The sequence below is a fragment of the Lolium perenne genome, chromosome 3, assembly GCF_019359855.2.
Source record: "Lolium perenne isolate Kyuss_39 chromosome 3, Kyuss_2.0, whole genome shotgun sequence".
Taxonomy (NCBI): Eukaryota; Viridiplantae; Streptophyta; class Magnoliopsida; order Poales; family Poaceae; genus Lolium; species Lolium perenne.
This window is the reverse complement of record NC_067246.2, coordinates 233,402,775-233,424,845: the sequence shown is the minus strand read 5'-3', so window position 1 is coordinate 233,424,845 and position 22,071 is coordinate 233,402,775. Positions and strand designations below refer to the sequence as shown.

General features: G+C 45.4%; 2 protein-coding genes across 2 annotated transcripts; one reads left to right on the top strand and one right to left on the bottom strand.

The window, feature by feature from the left end:
- The first annotated feature begins 6,931 nt into the window (after positions 1-6,931).
- On the top strand, positions 6,932-10,589 carry LOC127343698 (probable indole-3-acetic acid-amido synthetase GH3.2). Its single transcript, XM_051369886.2, has 3 exons — positions 6,932-7,408; positions 7,599-7,700; positions 8,933-10,589. Exons 1-3 carry the CDS (start codon positions 7,059-7,061, stop codon positions 10,308-10,310), a joined length of 1,830 nt encoding a protein of 609 aa, XP_051225846.1. The 5' UTR covers positions 6,932-7,058; the 3' UTR covers positions 10,311-10,589.
- A 1,397-nt stretch (positions 10,590-11,986) lies between these two features.
- On the bottom strand, positions 11,987-17,859 carry LOC127343696 (uncharacterized). The gene is made up of 9 exons (XM_051369884.2): positions 17,705-17,859; positions 17,553-17,621; positions 15,629-15,896; positions 15,283-15,520; positions 15,015-15,205; positions 13,833-14,068; positions 13,364-13,607; positions 13,168-13,275; positions 11,987-12,333 (listed from the first exon to the last, which is right to left on the bottom strand). The coding sequence occupies exons 3-9, from the start codon at positions 15,845-15,847 to the stop codon at positions 12,262-12,264; spliced, it is 1,308 nt and encodes a 435-aa protein (XP_051225844.1). The 5' UTR covers positions 15,848-15,896; positions 17,553-17,621; positions 17,705-17,859; the 3' UTR covers positions 11,987-12,261.
- Positions 17,860-22,071: the final 4,212 nt, after the last annotated feature.

Sequence of the window (22,071 nt, the reverse complement as noted above, 5' to 3'; positions counted from 1 at the left end):
TCCAATTTTTTGAGGTCATCCAACGTAGCCGTTGTGGTATCGATGGGAGATGATGGAGCGGGTGGCACAGGGGAAGGTGACCCATTCCCAACCGTCTCTTGTTCGGCCATTTCTTAGGCGGTAAAGCCCGAGCAAGAAAACCTTGCTCTGATACCACTTGAATGGATCGTAGCGAACAAGAGGGGGGGTGAATGGCGCTACGACAAGTTTTAGCCTTTTTCAATTTTTAGTGCAAGGAAGGTAAATGTGATAGCTTTAGCGATAGCGGTGTTCCTACAATGATCCTAGGACAAGTGCAACAAGCAAAGGAATCAACAAGATAGTAAGAGTAAGGAGCGAGACAACCGGAGGGCGCGGAGACGAGGCGAGGTTTGTTTCCTGCAGTTCCTTCCACAATAGGAAGTACGTCTGCGTTGAGGAGGTGCTAGCCTCACACAAGAGACTAGACGGCCACACCACGAAGGAAGGCCTCACCTTCTTCCTCGAGAGAGCTCCACGAAGGTGCTCCCCCTTCTCCACTAAGGCACTGGTCGAGGCGGTGATTCCTTCACAAGATTGGGGCGAGCTCCACACCACAAGGAGGCTCCCAACACCCTATGGAGCTAGTACACACCAAGCTAGCCTCCATAGCTGCACTTTCTCCAAGATCCCACCATAGGAACCCTACCAGCAAGATCCACTAAGGAATAGCTAGTATTGGTGAAATCTCTCTTGGTAGAACTATAGATCGGGGTCTCCTCCACCACTCCTCAAAGTTTGGGTAAGATTGGTTGGATGGTTGGGGAGATCCTCAAGGTTCAAGCTCAACAACAATGGAGGAGAGAGAGAGGAGAGATGAAAACGAATTGGGGAAGAAGGGCCCCTTAAATAGGCTCCTCCAAATCCAACGGTTATGTCCAGATTTAGCCTAAGCGGTACTACCGCTTTGGGTAAGCGGTACTACCGCTCTGAGTTCGAAATCCCACAGATCTACTCCACGTGGACACAGAGCGGTACTACCACTCGCGGTACCGCTCGAGGTACCGCAATAGGATCCAAACCTTACTGGACTCAAAGCGGTACCGGAGCGGTACTGCCGTAACTAGTTACGGTACCTGACCGGTACCATGGGTGGTACTACCGCTCGTAAGCGGTACTACCGCTCCAGGTACCGCAGAGGTACCGTAACTCGTACCATGGGTCAAATCAGCGCAGAACTGCAGAGCGGTACCGTGGGCAGTACTAGTAGGGGTAGCGGTACTACCGCTACTAGTACCGGTAGTACCGGTCTGGCAAAAACTGGTTTTCTCCCCTTTTTCTCTCCAGCCATGTCACCTCGCGATACACACACAAAACCAGAAAACCTATAAACTACGCTTCAGTCTTCCGATCTTGACGGCTAGCGAGGTCACCGTGCACGTGCAAATCTAACAATGATACTCAAGCCACACGATGAGATTACTCAAGTGTTGTCATCAAACACACAAAACCCGGGGTTTAGACTTTGCTCTTTCAGCAAGGATAAAAAGGTTTATATACTTTTCAAAGAGAATTATAAAACTATGTGGGTATGTTTTAGTCTAATTAGTTAGTTTTTTCATATATATAGTTGCATTGACTTGTATCTTTAATCTAATTATTATTTCTTCCGTAATTATGTTTAGAGTATTCAATGTAGCGCAAGACGTGACTTCATGGAGCATATACATAGAAACATTAACCATTTGAGAACGTTTGAAGTCGTCATCCAGCAAAACACACTGCCCACATCGGACATGATCTTTGTTGTTGAAGTTACCAATGAGGCGAACCGAACCTATTTTCATGGGCGTAGTTGGAAGGAGATGATAGAACGCTACGGGATGGAGCCAGGGGCTAAGTGTTATTTCTACTTGGATGGCTTATACGGGGAGACCTTCTTCCACTATAATAATGTTATATATGTTTGCATATACCTGTGTAAACCACGGGGGACAGGCCATAAGAAATATGCAGTCGCGAAGATGCGGGATACCAGTCGCGTGTCGAAGGTGCGCTGCCAGTAAACTTAGTGGCAGCATGCCAGGTACACACGTGACCGGTACTGGTAGTACTAGCCGCGTGCTGGAAGGTCACACGACTAGTAGCTCGTACCACTGGCGAGGTACCAGTCGCGGGCCACCATCCACGACTGGTAGCCTAAATTGGCACGCGAGCAGTAGGCTTTTTCCTACTAGTGTACATGGATCAACAAAAGCAAGACCATAGTAGGACCAGCAGCAACACTAGCACTGGCACCTTGAGAAGGAACCTGACCATAGTCATCATCGACGATGACGGTCTCAGGCTCGTGGATATCTATGTAGTCATGGCAAGTTCTACCCGAGGCACATTGGATCCCATGGCATACCTGCCGGTGTCAAGGCCAAGGGAGAAGATCTGTTGCATCCGATTGTAGTTGGTAATTGGCTTGTTCTGGTGCTCGACATCCTTGGGTGTTCCAAAGACATGGGAGTTAGAGTTGGTTAGTTGTGGTGGGTTAGCATATAAGAAAATTCTAACAAGTTATGAACCGATGACAAGTGTTAGTACCGAGACATGGCCTTTGTAGTGATCTGCCTCTAGGATAATGGTATGATTGTCCTCATCCCATCCGGCACCGCTCAGGTCTCTCAACTTGGAGACATGGATCCACCTCGCTCTCCACTTACGCAGGTGGTTGTACACCTCATGTGAGGAAACCTATGAGCCATGGTACTGGAATGCCTCATGTGAGGAAACCTTTGAGCCATAGTACTGGAACACCTTTTTGGAAATATTGTTCAAGTGCACCTCCTTGAATCCCTTTTATATCTTCACGCTACTCTTGATGATGTCACACTTCATGTTGAGAACGAATGTGGGTAGGAATGGAGGCCGCTTGATAGTGTCCTTCACCCCTTCAAGTCCCCAGTGATGTGGGCTTTACCTACCTTGATCGTCTTCCTCCTAGCAAGCATGGCATCATTAAGCTTCTCGTCCTGGTCCACCACAATAGAACACATGCCCTGCACCGACATGGTCTCTACACATACATGATCATCAGCACTAAATTGTCCCGAGTCTCGGGAACAAAGGAGGGCAAGTCCTGGTTATCAAGTAGGGCCTGGGTGAAGGCGTCGTGGGTATATACATGTGTTAGGATCACTTAGAACTACAACATTGTAACGGTTAAGAAGAACTACATCACCAGCAAGAGCTGCACAAAGTAGAAGCTACCACACTACACATGAGCAAGAGTGTGCCTCCGAGGTCAACTTTTGAACTGCTTTAAAACTTGTGCCATGTAGGAAATCTATGCGCACCCAGCAACCAAATGCACAGTATTTGGCCCACTAGATGTGGGAAACAGGCTTGTGAGCAACCAAACTCGCCCACTTTCTATTTTTGAAAAGGATCGACCATCATGGGCCGTCGAATCTCAATGTAACAGCACAAGTGTGCCCCTCTCTTATCTCGCCCCCCTCTGTGTGTGTGGGGGGTCCGCTTTCCAGGTCATCCCCAACCTCCCCCACACGAAGCTCCCACCTCCAAAATCCCGCGCTAGTTGCACACCTCTAGCCTGCCTCCATGCCTAGGTGTGAACACCGCATGTGGGAGACACGAACACATCGTCGTTGTGCTTATCTGACCCTCTCTGGCCCTTTATTTGTAGCCTAAAGGTAGGAGCCGTGGAATATTTGTAACAAATTTTCAATAGAAACCAAAATACCTAGGCAACGTGTTGACTGTGATCAATCTTGTGCTTCTTTAGCAGTGGTGGCACCTTTTCAGAAGTAAGGATGCAAAAGGCATGAACGTGGTCATGGAGATGCTTCAGAAGCTTTATCGCGACACGTACAACTCCTCTCCACCAACATCTAATATGGCGTAACTTAGTGTTTGTTGTCAGCTAAGTGTGGCAAGTGTTGTTAGTTAACTTTACCCTTCCGCCACGCAAAAAAACATCCAAAATAAAAGTCTCAGGAGGAGGCTACGGTTTCTGTGCCCTCCGCCAGTAGAGCCGCCGTTAGCCCCGCTTCTGATGGCCTTTTAGGCCTTGGAAGTGTGGCCGGCAGAGGGTTAACTTCGTCAATGCCCATTATGATGGACTTGGGTTCCAGGAAGGAGGACATCGGCTAATCAAAAGACCGGTCAGCCAAACTTAGGCAACCAACGAATATTACTAGGAAGGGCGAATCGCCGAGATTACAATATGTGGAACTAGGGTTACAGGGGTATTTGCCATAATTTGATATGTCCCCTTGGTGGCTCCTCCTAGCCCTTTATATAGCGGGCTGGGTCTCAGAGTTCACCTCGAAGTCGAGTTACAATACAAGTTGTTTCACTTGATATGGGCTTAGCTTTCCTAATAGGATTCCTTCGGATTCTCCCGGACTTCTTCATGGGCTTTTATCTATTCCTTCCTGGGCTTTTCACCAGGGGTAATGATGCTTAGGACCCGATATGGCATACTCATGCCAGTGGTTGACCTCGGTCTCTCGCCGGCGGAAGGGTTCCCGTTTCCAGTGTTCTCTTCGTGGTGGTCACGCGGCGGCTACATCCTGATGGAAGAATAAGGTCTTTTCTGTCATATCCTCGCTTTGGTGGTGCACCTAGTAACGACAGAGGACGCATGGAATTTTGTATCCGGCTGATCTTATAGGATTTGGTCCGTCTACGTGTTCGTCAGTGTGTTTATATGTTTGGCTCTTCCAATCTATGGTCCTCGACTTTGGTGTTGGTTGCTGCTCCGTTGCATTGGTCCTTCAGGGCTTATCACAATGGCTTCATGTCCGCCAACTATAATAAGGTCTAGTTCGACAAGCTTTACCCAGCTCCGGTGATGGAGGGATGAGGGCCGCGGCGTGCTTCAGTTCGCTCCAGTGCTCGTAGTCTTCGCTAGGTGATCCAAAGACCTATTTCGAAAAAATAAAAAGCTTTACCCATCCCCAGCAAGTTCATATCTAAAGTAGGGCAATGATGCCTTTTATCTGAAAATGACTATTGAAGTATAATGCGTCGGCCGTATACTCCAACAAAGACAATTACTTGGATATATATGCATATTATTGAACCCGCAAGGGCGACGCAGTGCCCCAATTCCCTTAGACGACGACCGAACACGTTTTGTCATTTCCAATCACAAATAGAGATTGATCGAACACGTTTTGCCATTTCCAATCACACACAGAGATCGAACGACGCCGTTAAGTGTGTCCGAGATACGTACCTGCCTATTCAACCCTAATCGTGCACGGAATGGACACGCACACACACTTTACGTCGAAATTTGGTTAATTTATAAAGGATGTTTTTTGTGGTGGAAATGTAGAGGAGTTTTGAAAGGGTTTCTTAACGTGTCTTTTGACAGGGCTCATCAATTCTGGCAGACTGTAGATTACAGTGGCTCAACGAAAATAGCTACCGCGCGCGGTTACATCCAGCCGGGCACGCAATATTCGTTAAACCACACGTATGCTATTAATGGCTGCAGGTAGGATTTAGTAACATTATATTTGACATGTTTAGTATGTAGCCACGGCATGCTTAAAATAAGGCTAATTAGTTCTCTACGGTAGAGTATACTCCCTCCTTCTTCAAATAAGTATACTTTGGACATATCTTAAGTCAATATTCATTAACTTTGATTAATTATTTAGAAAAAAGTACCAACATTAATGACGCTAGATTAATATTTCTATAATTATTTTGCCATAGTAATTTGGTGTCACATATATTACTATTTTTATGTAAAATAAAAGTTTGGTCAAATTTAAAAATGCTTGACTTCCAAAAAGAGAGAACATCCAATTATTACAGAGAGAGTAGTATAGTACTCAATGTTGAATATAAATACACTGTCTAGTCTTTTGCCATCAGTTTAGAATTTTGGTTAAATTGACTAGTGCAGCAATCTTCAGTAGAGCTATAGTTTGGGCATCGCTGACGTTCCTCCTCCTTGGCGAGGTGATCAGTCATGAACCGCCACCACTCAGCTGGCTTAGAGAATTGGTGCCTCTGAATTTCAAAGGCGGGAACACCTGCCCACTGAAGACTGAACCAGCCGGTGCCAAAACACACGAGAGTACAAGCATTCCATAATCAAATGGATAGCCGTCTCTCGTTCCTGCTCGCTCACAAAGGGTACAACATTCCCCATGGTCGATCCCCGTAGCTGAAGCAGATCCGTGAGAATGCGCCGGCGAAGCCATAACCACTTGAAAAGCTTGCATTTTGGCTGCACCTTAGACTTCCACAGCTTGCTGTAATTAATCTCTGAGAAGGAACTCTGAGAAGTGCTTTTTCCTCTGTCTATGTCTCGCATATGATTATGCGAACGCGAGAGATAAGATGCTGGAAAATGTCAATATGCCCGTGGAAACAAGTAAAGACGTAGCGTCCATGGCATTTCCTGATGGCTTGGCTAGCTCGACCCAAACACAAAAACTCCCGTTTCTTCCTTTCAGTCATCCTGCCAGGGCCAGCCCCAATTCGCTGTGATCCGATCGATCCACGGGGTGTCGACACCTACCCAGGCAGCAAAACCCTACCGCATTTTCTACTCCCATTGTCGCGCAGCTGAGGTCCCGTTAGTTTAATCCTCCCGGTCGGGTAAGTAATCCCAAAAGACAAAAGTAATAAGCTCGATCAGGTGAGCAAGGCGATGGACACGGGGAACGATCCAAGCCAACTTTTGGGCCGTTCCAGCGGCGTCCACGCGAGCGTCGTCAGTGGCAATGGCGCTGCCGGGCGCGCCGGCTGGGAGTCGCGTCGAGGGGCCCGCCGCCGTCCGACGTGGCCGACCGCGCGGGCCCACGTGCCCCGCCTTGTCCGGGCATTGACGCACGGCGTGGGACACGCCTGCCTCCCAACGTGCATGGCTATCTTCCCTTGCTCCGGCGCGCTATATATACCCCGCCCTGCAACCAACCGCCTCCTCACCTCTCTGCCATACACACTTTCAGAACAAACGTTCGTTGCAGCCAGAGAAGAACAACCCAGCAAGAAACACCCACCGATCCATCCATTTGCCCCAACACAGGCCGTTAAGCTCGGGTTCCTTGGTCGTTTGGCGCGCCATGGCTCCGGCGACGGCGGAAACGGTGGCGGTGGCGGCGGCGGGGAGGGTGAAGACGGCGCTGGGAGTGGCGGCGTGCGAGCGCGACGCCGAGAAGCTGGAGCTGATCGAGGAGCTGACCAAGGGCTTCGACGCCGTGCAGGAGAAGGTGCTGGCGACCATCCTGGCGCGCAACAACGGCGCCGAGTACCTCCGCCGGCACGGCATGGAGGGGCGCACGGACCGCGACGCCTTCAAGGCCCGCGTCCCCGTCGTCACCTACGAGGACCTCCGCCCGGAGATCGAGCGCATCGCCAACGGCGACCGCTCCAACATCATCTCCTCCCACCCCATCACCGAGTTCTTGACCAGGCCAGTCCATAGCTCCACACATGATTCTCCTCTCTTCCCCCTCCCCCCTCCTGCCCCTGGTCTCCTTTGCGTGCTCTAGCTAGCTATCTTCCAATTCAAACCTTTTTCTTTGTATCCTTGCGAGTGAAACGAGTGGTTGTTTAAGTCAGCTAGCTGGCCGGTAAATTGACGTTTTGCTTAACTAATGCAGCTCGGGGACGTCAGCCGGGGAGAGGAAGCTAATGCCCACCGTGGAAGATGAGCTGGACAGGAGGCAGATGCTCTACAGCCTTCTCATACCCGTCATGAACCTGTGAGTGATTTGTCATCTCCCTATTACTCTATATATTGTCATTTAGTCATACTCCTAGTAATTGTTTTTGTTTTCTTTCTCAATTCCTTTTTAGTTCATTTCAATTGAGTGGCATACGCCGAAGGTTGGGGCAACGACTACTTAGGAAAAATAGTCGTTTGTCCCTGTCCCCAAAAACTTCCATATTTTCATATTTGTCCCAAATTAAGCTGGATTGGCGCGTTAAAAGGGTGTATCTTATGTAATCCTGAATCTTGTTGGGCCGGGGTTGTGTGTTTCTACATATGTCTCTAGACTTCACAATCAATCATGAAATGTTAAGTTACACATGCTAATTAAAATGAAAGAAATGATGGGCGGCGGGGATGGGAGTCATGCGTTTGTAGCCTCAGCTCAGCTGGGGGTTTGGCTACGAAACCCGGCAACCGCAAAGGTTGAGGTGGCTAGCTAACTAATCATTCACACCAGGCCTAAAATAATGTGTTTGTATCTTAGACGCCATGGATGCCTTGGCCGATCCTCTACTTTTTAGGCGCCAAGATTCCTCTCCCTAGCCCTATTTGTAAACATCTCTAACGGCCCTAGCTAGCTTCCTAAAATAAGATTGTTGGCAGCTCCAAAAAGTCTATCGCACACGTACGTAACCGGGACGTTGGAGTGCAAACCTTGGAAACAAGGCGACAAATGCAATATCTCTGATCGAGCTCCAACCAACTTGCTGCATTTTTATGTACACAGATACAGAGAGATATAGTACACTACTGCAGAGTGCTGACTGCGTGCGCTAATATAAATTAGCTTGCTTTCGTGTGCACCGTCCCAATCCAGCATTGTATATCCATGTCGAAAACAATGGCACAACAACTGCTATATCGATCCGTTAGTCAAACGCTCAGTTGCTCGTATCAGTCGTCTTCACTTGATATAAGTATCTAATTCATCCCGGCGCAACGTCGATCAGTTACCATGACGCACGCTTGCATGATTGAACCTCCCAGGCTTAATGATTACTATAGTATTTTGGCTAATTTAGCTTTCTAGAGAGCCTTATTGAGGAATACTAGCTATGCATCAAAGTTCACTAGTGGGGCCTCCATGATCATGTAAAAAACAACCAGTGAAGTAGATTAGTGGCGCGCGGGGTTAAAATAACTTAATTCGTTCTAATGGGGATCGAGAGCATGCATGATTGATTGGGTGAAACTAAATCAGAAACTTCGGCATGCATGCAGGTACGTGCCAGGGCTGGACAAGGGCAAGGGTCTCTACTTCCTCTTCATCAAGTCGGAGACGAAGACGCCCGGCGGCCTCCCGGCGAGGCCGGTGCTGACGAGCTACTACAAGAGCGACCAATTCAAGCACCGCCCCTACGAGCCGTACCTGGTGTACACCAGCCCCACCGCCGCCATCCTCTGCACCGACTCCTTCCAGTCCATGTACTCGCAGATGGTGTGCGGCCTCCTGGCCCGCACTGAGGTCCTCCGCGTAGGCGCCGTCTTCGCCTCTGGCCTGCTCCGCGCCATCCGCTTCCTGCAGCTCCACTGGAAGGAGCTGGCCCGGGACATCGAGACCGGCACCCTCAGCGCCAAGATTGTCGAGCCGTCCATCCGCGACGCTGTGGCCGAGGTCCTCAAGCCGAACCCTGAGCTGGCCGCATTCGTGGCCGCCGAGTGCGCCAAGGACGACTGGGAGGGGATCATCACTAGGATGTGGCCCAACACAAAGTACCTGGACGTGATCGTCACGGGGGCCATGGCGCAGTACATCCCGACGCTCAAGTTCTACAGCGGGGGGCTCCCAATGGCGTGCACCATGTACGCCTCCTCCGAGTGCTACTTCGGGCTCAACCTCCGCCCCATGTGCGACCCGTCGGAGGTGACATACACCATCATGCCCAACATGGGGTACTTCGAGCTGATGCCGCACGACCCAGAGGCACCACCGCTGTCCAAGGACGACCCACCACCGCGGCTCGTGGACCTGGCCGACGCCGAGGTGGGCAAGGAGTACGAGCTGGTGATCACCACCTACGCGGGGCTCTGCCGCTACCGTGTCGGCGACATCCTCCACGTTGCCGGCTTCCACAACGCGGCGCCGGAGTTCAGGTTCGTGCGCCGCAAGAACGTGCTCCTCAGCATCGACTCCGACAAGACCGACGAGGCGGAGCTGCAGGCGGCGGTGGAGAGGGCGGCGAAGCTGCTGGAGCCGTACGGCGCGACCATCGTGGAGTACACGAGCGAGGCGGACGCGACCACCATCCCGGGCCACTACGTGGTGTACTGGGAGCTGATGCTCAAGGACCGCCTCGACGGGCTGTGGCCGGAGGCGGCGGTGTTCGAGAAATGCTGCCTGGAGATGGAGGAGGCGCTCAACTCCGTGTACCGGCAGGGGCGCAGCGGGGACGCCATCGGACCGCTGGAGATCAGGGTGGTGCGCGGCGGCACCTTTGAGGAGGTCATGGACTACGCCATCTCCCGCGGCGCATCCATCAACCAGTACAAGGCGCCCAGGTGCGTCTCCTTCGGGCCTATCATCGAGCTGCTCAACTCCAGGGTGCTCTCCAAGCACTTCAGCCCGGCCTGCCCCAAGTACGGCCCTTACAAGAAGTGAAACCAATCCCCCTACTGGATTCCATCTTCCTCTCTATCAACCCATCCATCTCATATGGCATTGTGCTAGCTTAAACATGCCGCTATGCTAGCTAGTGATCTACTAGTCTACTATAATAATGTGTTCTGTCCATTTCCGTGTGACAATACCTAGCTGCTTTCATTTCGTCGATATTAGATTATGCTAGTTACAATGTGCATCTGTGGTCTCAGTTCTTAAGTGGAATCAAGTGGCATGTGTATGTAATGGTAAGTTGGGAATTCATCATTTTTAACCGAATGCATGATAGATCGGTCTGGTTGGCTATCTAACTTTTGTTGACGTAACTACTGGTACACATGTTTTCTTTGCTCTGGTTGTCACACGGAACGACAATGTTGATCGCTACTGGATCACAAAAAACATCCTCATACCCCCGACCCATTCTTTTAGCAGGCATCCTCGATGATTACATGCCTATCTATCAGTGGCGGAGCTTGCCAGGAAATCTGGGGGGACAAACCAGAAAAAACTATGATCCGGAGAGGCAAAAAGCTCAAAAATTTCTACTATAAGCCATATATTTTTTTCTTCACTAATTTTTAAAAAGCTGGGGGCGGTGGCCCCCCTGACTTGTACATAGCTACGCCACTGCTATCTATCATTGACTTGATATAGTGCGACACCGTAACCCATTCTGGTATGGCAGGCTTAGCTAGATGTTAAACCGCACTTTGGTACTACTATATTATTGCAACATACTCCTATTGATTAAAACAAACTGTGGCGGCCACCATCGACTTAGTATTGAATGACTATATAGTACTGCTAAAATCTCACGCCCAACTTCCAACAGGTCTTCGTTAATATTAGATTATGCTAGTTACAATGTGCATCTATGGTGTCATTTCTTAAGTGGAATCAAGTGGCATGTGTATGTACTATGTAATGGTAAGTTGAAAATTCATCATTCTTATCCAAACGCATGATAGACCGGCCTTGTCGGCTATTAACTTTTGTTGACGTAACTACCGGTACACATGTTTTTTTCTTCTGGTTTTGTCACAGGGGGCGACAATGTTGATCTCTACTAGATCGCTAAAAACATCCTCATACCCCCCGACCCATTCTTTTATCAGGCATCCTCGATAATTGCATGCCTATCTATAATTGACTTGATATAGTGCGACACCGTAACCCATTCTGGTATGGCATGGCAGGCTTAGCTAGATGTTAAATTGCGCTTTGGTACTAGTATATTATTGCAACATACTCCTATTGATTAAAACAAACAGTGGCGGCCACCATCAATTTAATATCGAATGACTATATAGTACTGCTAAAATCTCACTTCCAACTTGCAACATACCTTCTAAGTTCTAACCCCTTAATAGTTGCTCTAAATTACGAAATGATAATGATATGTGCAAGTTGATTCAAAACTACAGTTTGCATATAAAAAAAACAAAAGAAAGCAAGCTATCGTGATCGTGCAGTGATTTTCCACATTCTGAACAAGATACCTCTCCCGTACACACTTGACATTTTGCATATTACAAGTTCACAACGGATAGGCCCTGTTGATTATGTGTTCCACGTTTTCCTATAGGCCTACTAGATGAGCCCAAAAATTTTGGCCCCACGGATAGTAAATAGTAAGAACAAGCAAAATGCTTGCATGAGGCACCTAACACAACTTTGCAACAAGCCAACACAGAAAATTTATATGGCATAACTGTATCCATATATGTTGATTCTCTGATACATAGATTATCAAGTGTCAACAAGTCAAATACTGCAACTACTGGTCATCTGGTCCACATTAGAGGTTGCATGTACGTAGATGATTATTTATATTTATATAACTATACAGTGCAAACATGTCCATCATGGATTAATTTTTAGATGTTAGTCACTATGGTGCCCCTGTTCCACTTTGGTCTTGTGTTGCAGGAAGGTGTCCATCCTATTTCTAGGTGCACCTCAGAACATCCGGAGTTCTCCTCAATATTGGTCCATGCCCCAGACGTTTTGGCCTTATATCCTATATTAACAATTGATGAAATGTCATGCACTTTTATAACAAAAAATAATCATAATATTAAAATTCTTACCAATGAAGGATAATCTCGTGATCCATGATTTTCCATTATAATTAGGAGCGGACTTTGCATTTTTTTTAATATGAATAATGCTGGCAGCCAGATTACTTAGAAAATTACTGGAAACTCGCCAAGATTAATCACAAAGTCAGCAAATCCGAGATGTCTGCATTATTTTGGCGCCATATTTGTGACTCTGTGAGTTCATGCAAACTTCTAGAAGTGATATTTACAGACTATAAGTTGGTCTACCTCTAGTTTGACCATAACTGTAACCGTTGAGAGAAATATTTGCAAGTGATTGCGCCAAAAAGAAAATAATTGGATGCTATAAGAGATTGAGTTAAAAAGAATAAATTTATAAACCAAATGACCAACAAGTACAACCAGACTTATTCAGATAACTTAAGCAAATGGAGAAAGTAATGAGTGTCTATATACACGTATATATACTACATACCACTACATCAGCCCAGTGGATTACTGGTTACTTTCAGGAGTAACTGGGCAAATACTTGAAGTGATTTTGGTTAAACCATTCAGTATCGATATTGACCTACAAGCATCTCTCTACTGATTGTCAATGGGTGCCACTCGTTGGTTTCTCCAAACAGATATAACAAGGAAAGCTCAAATTTGATCCGAGATCAGAAAAAAGGCATAAATCACAACCTTGTTATTATGTGCTTACTAAGAACGGATAAAAGGAGCAAACAGATACGATGAGGATCATTTAAAGTGCCCAAAAGACTTTCTGTTGAGTGATTGCAGTATACCTGGTCAAATATTGATGTAGGGATGGCAAGTGTCGCCACTGCATTAGGAGCGTCTACTATTCCGGATATCCTACCCTCACATGGACAACATGATAGCAAAAGATAGACCTGAATAGAACCCAAAGTTAAGAACTTCAGATAACGTTCCTTTTTAATGACTCTTACAAGATGACAATTAATAACCCTTACAGCCTACCTGCTCCTTAGAGTACCCAAATCTGGACAGGTATTCAATGGCATTCAGAACTGCACGCTTGTAGGCAACTGATGCATCAAGGAAATGCTGTTTCCCAGATTCATCTACACTGATTCCCTCAAATACTAACCATTCTGAGAAGCGTGGCTCCACTGGACCTATCTCAAAGATAGGATTCACATGAAGTGCTGTCGGACCAACAGGAGTCAAGTATTCCTTCATCCCACCTCTTATAATCTCACACCTACACAAAACGCGACAATGAATTAGTGGAATTTTACAAGCACAGTGCAAGAAGCAAATCCGCATGGTGTCAGGTTCTCTTGCATTAATGGATCTGGTTTGTTGTGACTGGTTATTTGGGTCCACCCCTGGAACAAGAGGTCTGGTAGACAACTATGAGATACCAGGCTCATTTAAAGATATAATACAAGTATTGAAAAGTCTAGAGAAGAACAAAGGCCATTACTTTAGCTCAAGGAATCCACTCATTTCTATTGCTCCACAAAATGAGACTTCACCGTCACCTTGGGAAAAGTGCATATCACCAGTACTCAAATTTGCTCCTTCAACAAATACTGGTAGATAAACTTTGGAACCCCTGCTTAGATTCTTAATGTCACAGTTCCCCCCGTTCTCTCTTCCAGGAATAGTTCTTGCTGCTTCAGTTGCAATCTTTTGCCATTCAGCAGTCCCTTCTTCAATCTGCACATGTTGTATGCATTGTCAACAATAGCTCTTTAACAATACAAATTCTAAACAGAGTATGAATATGTGGCTTGAGGTTGTTCAGAGCCTGCCAGTGAATCTTATTTTTCCTGTCTGGAAATTTACATCTTCTGGAGTATGTTCAGTTGATCAGGTCAGTCTATCTATGCAGTTGTGATAATTTTGCTGGCATATTTCCAATCTACACTCCTGCAGTATGGGAGTTTACCGTATCTCACAAATCAATATTTTCTTCTGGCGCGTGGCTAACGATAGGCGTCAGTAGAAGGGATCAGGTGGACGACATCAGTTGTTTCCTATTCCCCACTTGTTTGACTGTGTGGTGACTACAAACTTGGTGTGGTGTTTAATAGTGATTGACTCATGTAGCTCCACTGTTTTATGGGGTTTACAGAAACTAAAGAATGATGTGTGTTTTCAGTGGTGCTGCTTGAGGAGCATACTGCACGGATGAACCGGATGCAGGGATGGATATTCTACGCAAGGATACGCAATCCCATGGGGGGTCAAGCGGAGATGATTTGGGTCCCAGACGACAAAGTTAAACGTTATGCAGCTGTGTGATGCACATGTCTTGTTCACTATCCGGCAAAAACATTAATCAGTAAAAAAAATGTTATCTTTTAGTTTTTCAGCGGGTGTTAGCATACACCTTAAACTTCAGTCTACGGCAGATAAATCCCTCTGCATGAGATCCATCACATTGTAAAACTCATGCTGGTTTCATTAATACAAAGAAGACAGCGGATCAACCCTGTTTTTCAGATACCTTAGATCTCATAGATTACATATGTGTGTAAAATTGTTGTACTGGAATTCTGGGCCACATAAGAAATATAACCTAATTCATAAATACTGCAAATAATGTTTCATTTAAACCTTGGAGTTAAAGTGAAACCATTGATCAGGTAGTGGGTCATACATTTCCAAGTAAGCAGCTTTCGGAGGTTGGTAAGATAGCAAGGGGCCTCTGGTGTAGAACTTCACACAGGCTCAGAGACTCGAGACTTGTCTCGGTCAATTTCCTTTCCCTTTCGTTCCATATATTAAGAAGTTCGACTGATGGTGCAGTTCCAACTATACCAGGATGAGTTAAACCCGGAAACCGAACGCCTGGTATACATGAAATGGAGCTATTGAATGATCTAAAGTTGTAACGCTTCATTCAGAGCAATAGCAAGAACTCTTACCAGGTATCTGAGGGGAGTATGCATAAATTCCTTCAAAATACCAAATGGCTTTTCTTGCACTTGGAAAGTGGTCAGTTAAGAATCCACCTCCATTATCCCTTTCGAATATTCCAGTATAACCCCACTCATCGCCAGGAAGCGGACCGAGGTTGCAGATCTCTACCGCAAGAAGATCACCGGGTGAAGCTGGAACCCCTTCAGCATCAACTATTCTAAAGGGGCCACTAAGATAATGAACCTGTGGAAAATCTATATTCAGTTTGGCACCAGTCTTGCTTTAATGACAATACAACAATAAAGAAAACATCAAACAAAATCTCTTGCATAAAGAAAAATGTGAACTTACAATTGTGAGGTCCAGAAACTTGATATCATCTGCGGAGTCATCATCTCTAACCCGTCCTCCAGTACAATCCACCATCTCAACTCGGAATAATTCCCCTTCAGTTACATCAGCAACAGGTGGGATATCCGGATGCCAGCGGTTATGGAGATGAACCTTCTGCTCCCAAGGCTTCCTTTTCACATCTATGGGCACTACAAGTCTGGGAGTCAGAGGAGCCATGCTTTGTTATATAACTTCAGAGCTTGACCCTTTTGTAAGTTCCCTGCATCTTAATATGGTACATATCAACTTCGATGATGAGTCACACTGAAGGCAAACGAGCAAAAACAGAAAAAATCCAAGGAAGACAATCAGATATACATCCACTTTGAAAGCACATTGACATATGAATAGTGGTGCTTCCAAAAGTTACACATCTTTACCTAGCAATAGTAGTGAATGCTCAGGAGTGATTAATAATTCATAACTGGGCCACCATCAAGTAAGAATGTAAGAATATTCCTGTTGGTCCCTCAAATCCCTTATAGGCCATCCAGAACTAAGTGAGATATTTTCTGGGCCAAAGCAGTACCAACTACTTGGGTTGTCTTATCCGTTTGGCTCCGTTTGGATGTTTGTATTGGCAGGCTTGGCATTGCATTCGGTCGAATATTAATATCCTGGGATATTTGCATTGAGATCAATGCTAATATTTCTATTTGGATGTGTAGATATTTGGTAGCCTACCTACAATAGATATTCTAGTTGAATGCCAAATCCTGATTGGATGGTCAAAGTGATGTAGTGCATTTGTATGAGAGTATGATCATGATACATCTTTGAAAACAGTTTCTTTTGTAACTTTTGAATATATTTGAATTACTATATGTATAACAATTAATAAAAGGCAAAGAAAATATTATATAAATTTGTCACATTTTCTTATAACTTCAAACAAACATGGAAAATGGAGTGAAAAAATGTACCCATCTGCCACAACATTGTAGTAATCTAGGTACCAATCATACATATATGGAGGACACTTCATAGGAGCAATAATATTCTCATACGTGCAAGCAAATGGAGTGAAAAGGTTCACAACACATTGTAGTCTCATAAGCAGTATTACAACATATAAGTTCTTAGGATAGCTAGCCTAAATGACAAGTTCTGAAAACAACAAGATCCTCCTAACAATCACATAATGACATAACCACAAGCATATGTGATATGAATAAAACTCCACTCTTCTCATTCAACTGCTAGGTGCATGTGGTTGATTGGTCGGTACATATCTTACATTTTTTATTAATTCATCTCTTTGTATGCAATCTTGTATACTCTACTGGAAACCTGCATAGAAGGCTAAATGGATATAGCAAGATGGCTGATCTATTTTCTTTCGGTGTCTTTCTATGGGTGTGTTTGGTAGCCTAGGTTAATAGAGAATAGCTATCTATACTCATACAAGCTGACCCTAGCTTAGTTCTACTCAGATTTTTTCGTGTGTTTGGTAGCTCGGGCGAACGGAGACATGCTGAGTGGATCTGTTGTTTGGTGGGTTGTATGTAGTGAGAATAGCTAAGAAGGTATAAATTTTGCACAACGACCCCTTCCTACAAAAATGAAACACAGCCGGATCCCTGTATACAAAATAAAAAGCAATCGGGTCCCTCTAAACAGAAAAAAAAACAATCGGGTCCCTAGCAGCAGCTCGCTCAGCTCCGGCGAGGCGAGGGAGCTCCGTCCAGCAGCAGCCCATCGCCGCCTGCGTGAATCCCGAAAGCAGCTCGCTGCCTCGTCCTCCCGGTGCTCCTCCATGCGCAATTGCAACAACCAACACGGGAATGCAGAAATCATGGCAGGGTTATGGGGGACAGGGGAGAGGGAGGGCGGACGCCGGCGATCCTTGGCAGCCGGAGGGGCGGGAAGGGTGCACGCATACCTGCGCTCGACGCCGGAAGGTAGAGCTGGAGCTCGCCCCGGTCCTGCTCGGTGGTGGAGCTCGCCCGACCTGCAGAGGCAGATAGTGAGAGGACGAGGCGGGAATGAGCGGGGGAGGGCGAGGCGGGGCGAGGGAACGCCGACGGATTTTACCTGTGCCGCCGCTCGATTCGTTTGGGGCGGTGGAGCTCGCTAGGTCGCGTCGGGTTGGGGAAGAAACGCCCCGGCTGCTCTCAGTAACCAGCGATGCCCAGTCCAGAGCGTGGACAAGGGAGATGTAAAATATCTACCTTCTCCATTATAGCATCTTCAAAAGGTGCAGTATAAACCTTTACCGCACGCTGCGCTGAATTTTCTCTCGCCGGATGATCTATTACGCAGCGCGTGCTCAGGCGCTAAAAATGTATCTCCGTCGGGCGCTCTATTATGCAGCGCGCAACGCGGCGGAAACAACAATCACACACAAATATGCATCAAAGAAGATCAAAAAAAGCTTCATAAATTCACAAATAAAATATACCATACAAATATAACAAATTATTCACAACAAATACAACAAAAACATCAAATTGTTCACACCAAATACAACAAGTTTACGGATCAACATACAACAATACAACATAGTTTTGAGACAATATAACATACAGTTTTCAAACAAATACAACAAGTATGCAATTATTATTGTTCATGCCAATTCCACTATTTTTCCATGAGATCTTTTTGGAGCTCATCATGTGTGTCGTTGGAGCGAATGGCATGGTACGAGGCAATTGTAATATCCCAGGTTTAGAGTCTACAAAAAAAAGAATAGAGATGTGTGCATTGCATTCATGCATAGAAAATTCAGGAAATTTTCGCGCTTTCAAATAAAACTTGTCACGGTACTGAAGTTTCACTTGACTTGGTGGAATTGAATTAGATCATCAAGTCAAGCGCTATAAACTTCACTGTAATCTTTGCTAAAGTCTTGTTTTGGGTAGAGATGATTTGATCTATGGGCTAGATCAAATGGGATTAGCTTTACTATAACAACACCTTAAGTGAGGATCAAATACCAAATCTTATAAAAGATCTCAACATGGTATTCCTTACAACATCACATGAATGTTTCTTCAACTATAAACCAAAGAACAGAAATAATTAAGAAACTATTTTTTACTTATCTTTTTCATGTCCTTTTACTAAATCAATATTCCAACCATGATCCACATGGTATATTTTCAACTACAATATTTGAACTCATGTCAAGGACATTCACAATAGTTCTTTATCAAACTTTGACTATTCCAATCTTGTTTACCCAAACCTATTTCTACTAAACCTCAGAGAAAGGAGAGGACCATCCATATGTATTTACATCATCTCTTGAGTAGAATCTAGGTTATTATTCCAACCCTATCCAAGTGAGGTAAGCCATTGATACTAACTAATGCTATAAGAAATACAAGTTAAGTACTAAACCCTACTTGACCAAGCCAACACTTGATGTGAAGAGAGAACCTATTTCACTAGTGATCCAAGAGAGGCCAATGTTTTTTAAGTGCTAACGAGCTCCATTCATATAATGTCAGATGATTGGTTACAATCTAAAGCCAAAGCTTTAGCAATCGTGTCTGAAAAAGAATCTAACCAGACTAAACCAACACCCACTTTGCGCACATGAGTGGCACCACTCATGTGCAACATAGTTCTGAGCTCTATTAGCTTTTACAATTTTCAAGTTACTAAGATTTGAAACATTACGAATAAAATCAGTGTATATGCTTCTGAGATGCGACTTTGAATTATTGCCCATCCTTTGATTTTGAATAACAGCATCACAATCTGATTCAAAGATGATGTTAACTCTTGGGTAGTCTTTAGCAGCATTCATCAACGCCACTGCTTCGGATTCTTCAGCACTAGTACACTGGTGCAAAATACTACCCGCTACAATGATCACTTTTCCATTGTGATCTCTGATCACTGATGGCGTGTAACTCACACGTTCGTTGGGAACCCCAAGAGGAAGGTATGATGCGCACAGCAGCAAGTTTTCCCTCAGAAAGAAACCAAGGTTTATCGAACCAGGAGGAGCCAAGAAGCACGTTGAAGGTTGATGGCGGTGGGATGTAGTGCGGCGCAACACCAGGGATTCCGGCGCCAACGTGGAACCTGCACAACACAACCAAAGTACTTTGCTCCAACGAAACAATGAGGTTGTCAATCTCACCGGCTTGCTGTAACAAAGGATTAACCGTATTGTGTGGAAGATGATTGTTTGCGAAAACGAGAACAAGATTGCGATTGTATTTCAGTAAAGAGAATTGGACCGGGGTCCACAGTTCACTAGAGGTGTCTCTCCCATAAGACAAACAGCATGTTGGGTGAACAAATTACAGTTGGGCAATTGACAAATAAAGAGGGCATGACCATGCACATACATATCATGATGAGTATAGTGAGATTTAATTGGGCATTACGACAAAGTACATAGACCGCCATCCAACTGCATCTATGCCTAAAAAGTCCACCTTCAAAGTTATCATCCGAACCCCTCCGCATTAAGTTGCTAACAACAGACAATTGCATTAAGTATTGCGCGTAATGTAACTAGTGACTACATCCTTGAACATAGCACCAATGTTTTATCCCTAGTGGCAACAGCACATCCATAACCTTAGAGGTTCTTGTCACCCCTCCAGATTCACGGAGACATGAACCCACTATCGAGCATAAATACTCCCTCTTGGAGTTACTAGCATCAACTTGGCCAGAGCATCTACTAATAACGGAGAGCATGCAAGATCATAAACAACACATAGACATAGCTTTGATAATCAACATAACAAGTATTCTCTATTCATCGGATCCCAACAAACGCAACATATAGAATTACGGATAGATGATCTTGATCATGTTAGGCAGCTCACAAGATCCGACAATGATAGCACAATGGGGAGAAGACAACCATCTAGCTACTGCTATGGACCCATAGTCCAGGGGTAGACTACTCACACATCACACCGGAGGCGACCATGGCGGCGTAGAGTCCTCCGGGGAGATGATTCCCCTCTCCGGCGAGTGCGAGAGGCGATCTCCTGGATCCCCCGAGATGGGATCGGCGGCGGCGGCGTCTCCGGAAGGTTTTCCGTATCGTGGCTCTCGATGCGGGGGTTTCGTCACGGAGGCTTTAAGTAGGCGGAAGGGTAGGTCAAGAGGCGGCACGAGGGGCCCAGACCATAGGGCCGCGCGGCCAGGGCAGGGGCCGCGCCGCCCTATGCTCTGGCTGCCTCGTGGCCCCTCTTCGTCTCGTCTTCGGACTTCTGGAAGCTTCGTGGCAAAATAGCACCACAGGCGTTGATTTCGTCCAATTCCGAGAATATTTCCTTACTAGGATTTCTGAAACCAAAAACAGCAGAAAACAAGAATCGGCACTTCGGCATCTTGTTAATAGGTTAGTTCCGAGAAAATGCACGAATATGACATAAAGTGTGCATAAAACATGTAGATAACATCAATAATGTGGCATGGAACATAAGAAATTATCGATACGTTGGAGACGTATCAGCATCCCCAAGCTTAGTTCTGCTCGTCCCGAGCAGGTAAAACGATAACACAGATAATTTCTGGAGTGACATGCCATCATAATCTTGATCATACTATTTGTAAAGCATATGTAGTGAATGCAGCGATCAAAACAATGTATATGACATGAGTAAACAAGTGAATCATATAGCAAAGACTTTTCATGAATAGCACTTCAAGACAAGCATCAATAAGTCTTGCATAAGAGTTAACTCATAAAGCAATAATTCAAAGTAAAAGCATTGAAGCAACACAAAGGAAGATTAAGTTTCAGCGGTTGCTTTCAACTTGTAACATGTATATCTCATGGATATTGTCAACATAGAGTAATATAATAAGTGCAATAAGCAAGTATGTAGGAATCAATGCACAGTTCACACAAGTGTTTGCTTCTTGAGGTGGAGAGAAATAGGTGAACTGACTCAACATTGAAAGTAAAAGAATGGTCCTCCATAGAGGAAAAGCATCGATTGCTATATTTGTGCTAGAGCTTTGATTTTGAAAACATGAAACAACTTTGTCAACGGTAGTAATAAAGCATATGCATCATGTAAATTATATCTTATAAGTTGCAAGCCTCATGCATAGTATACTAATAGTGCCCGCACCTTGTCCTAATTAGCTTGGACTACCGGATCATCACAATGCACATGTTTTGACCAAGTGTCACAAAGGGGTACCTCTATGCCTTTGTACAAAGGTCTAAGGAGAAAGCTCGCATTGGATTTCTCGCTATTGATTATTCTTCAACTTAGACATCCATACCGGGACAACATAGACAACGAGATAATGGACTCCTCTTTTATGCATAAGCATGTAACAACAATTAATAATTTTCTCATTTGAGATTGAGGATATATGTCCAAAAGCTGAAACTTCCACCATGGATCATGGCTTTAGTTAGCGGCCCAATGTTCTTCTCTAACAATATGCATGCTTAACCATAAGGTGGT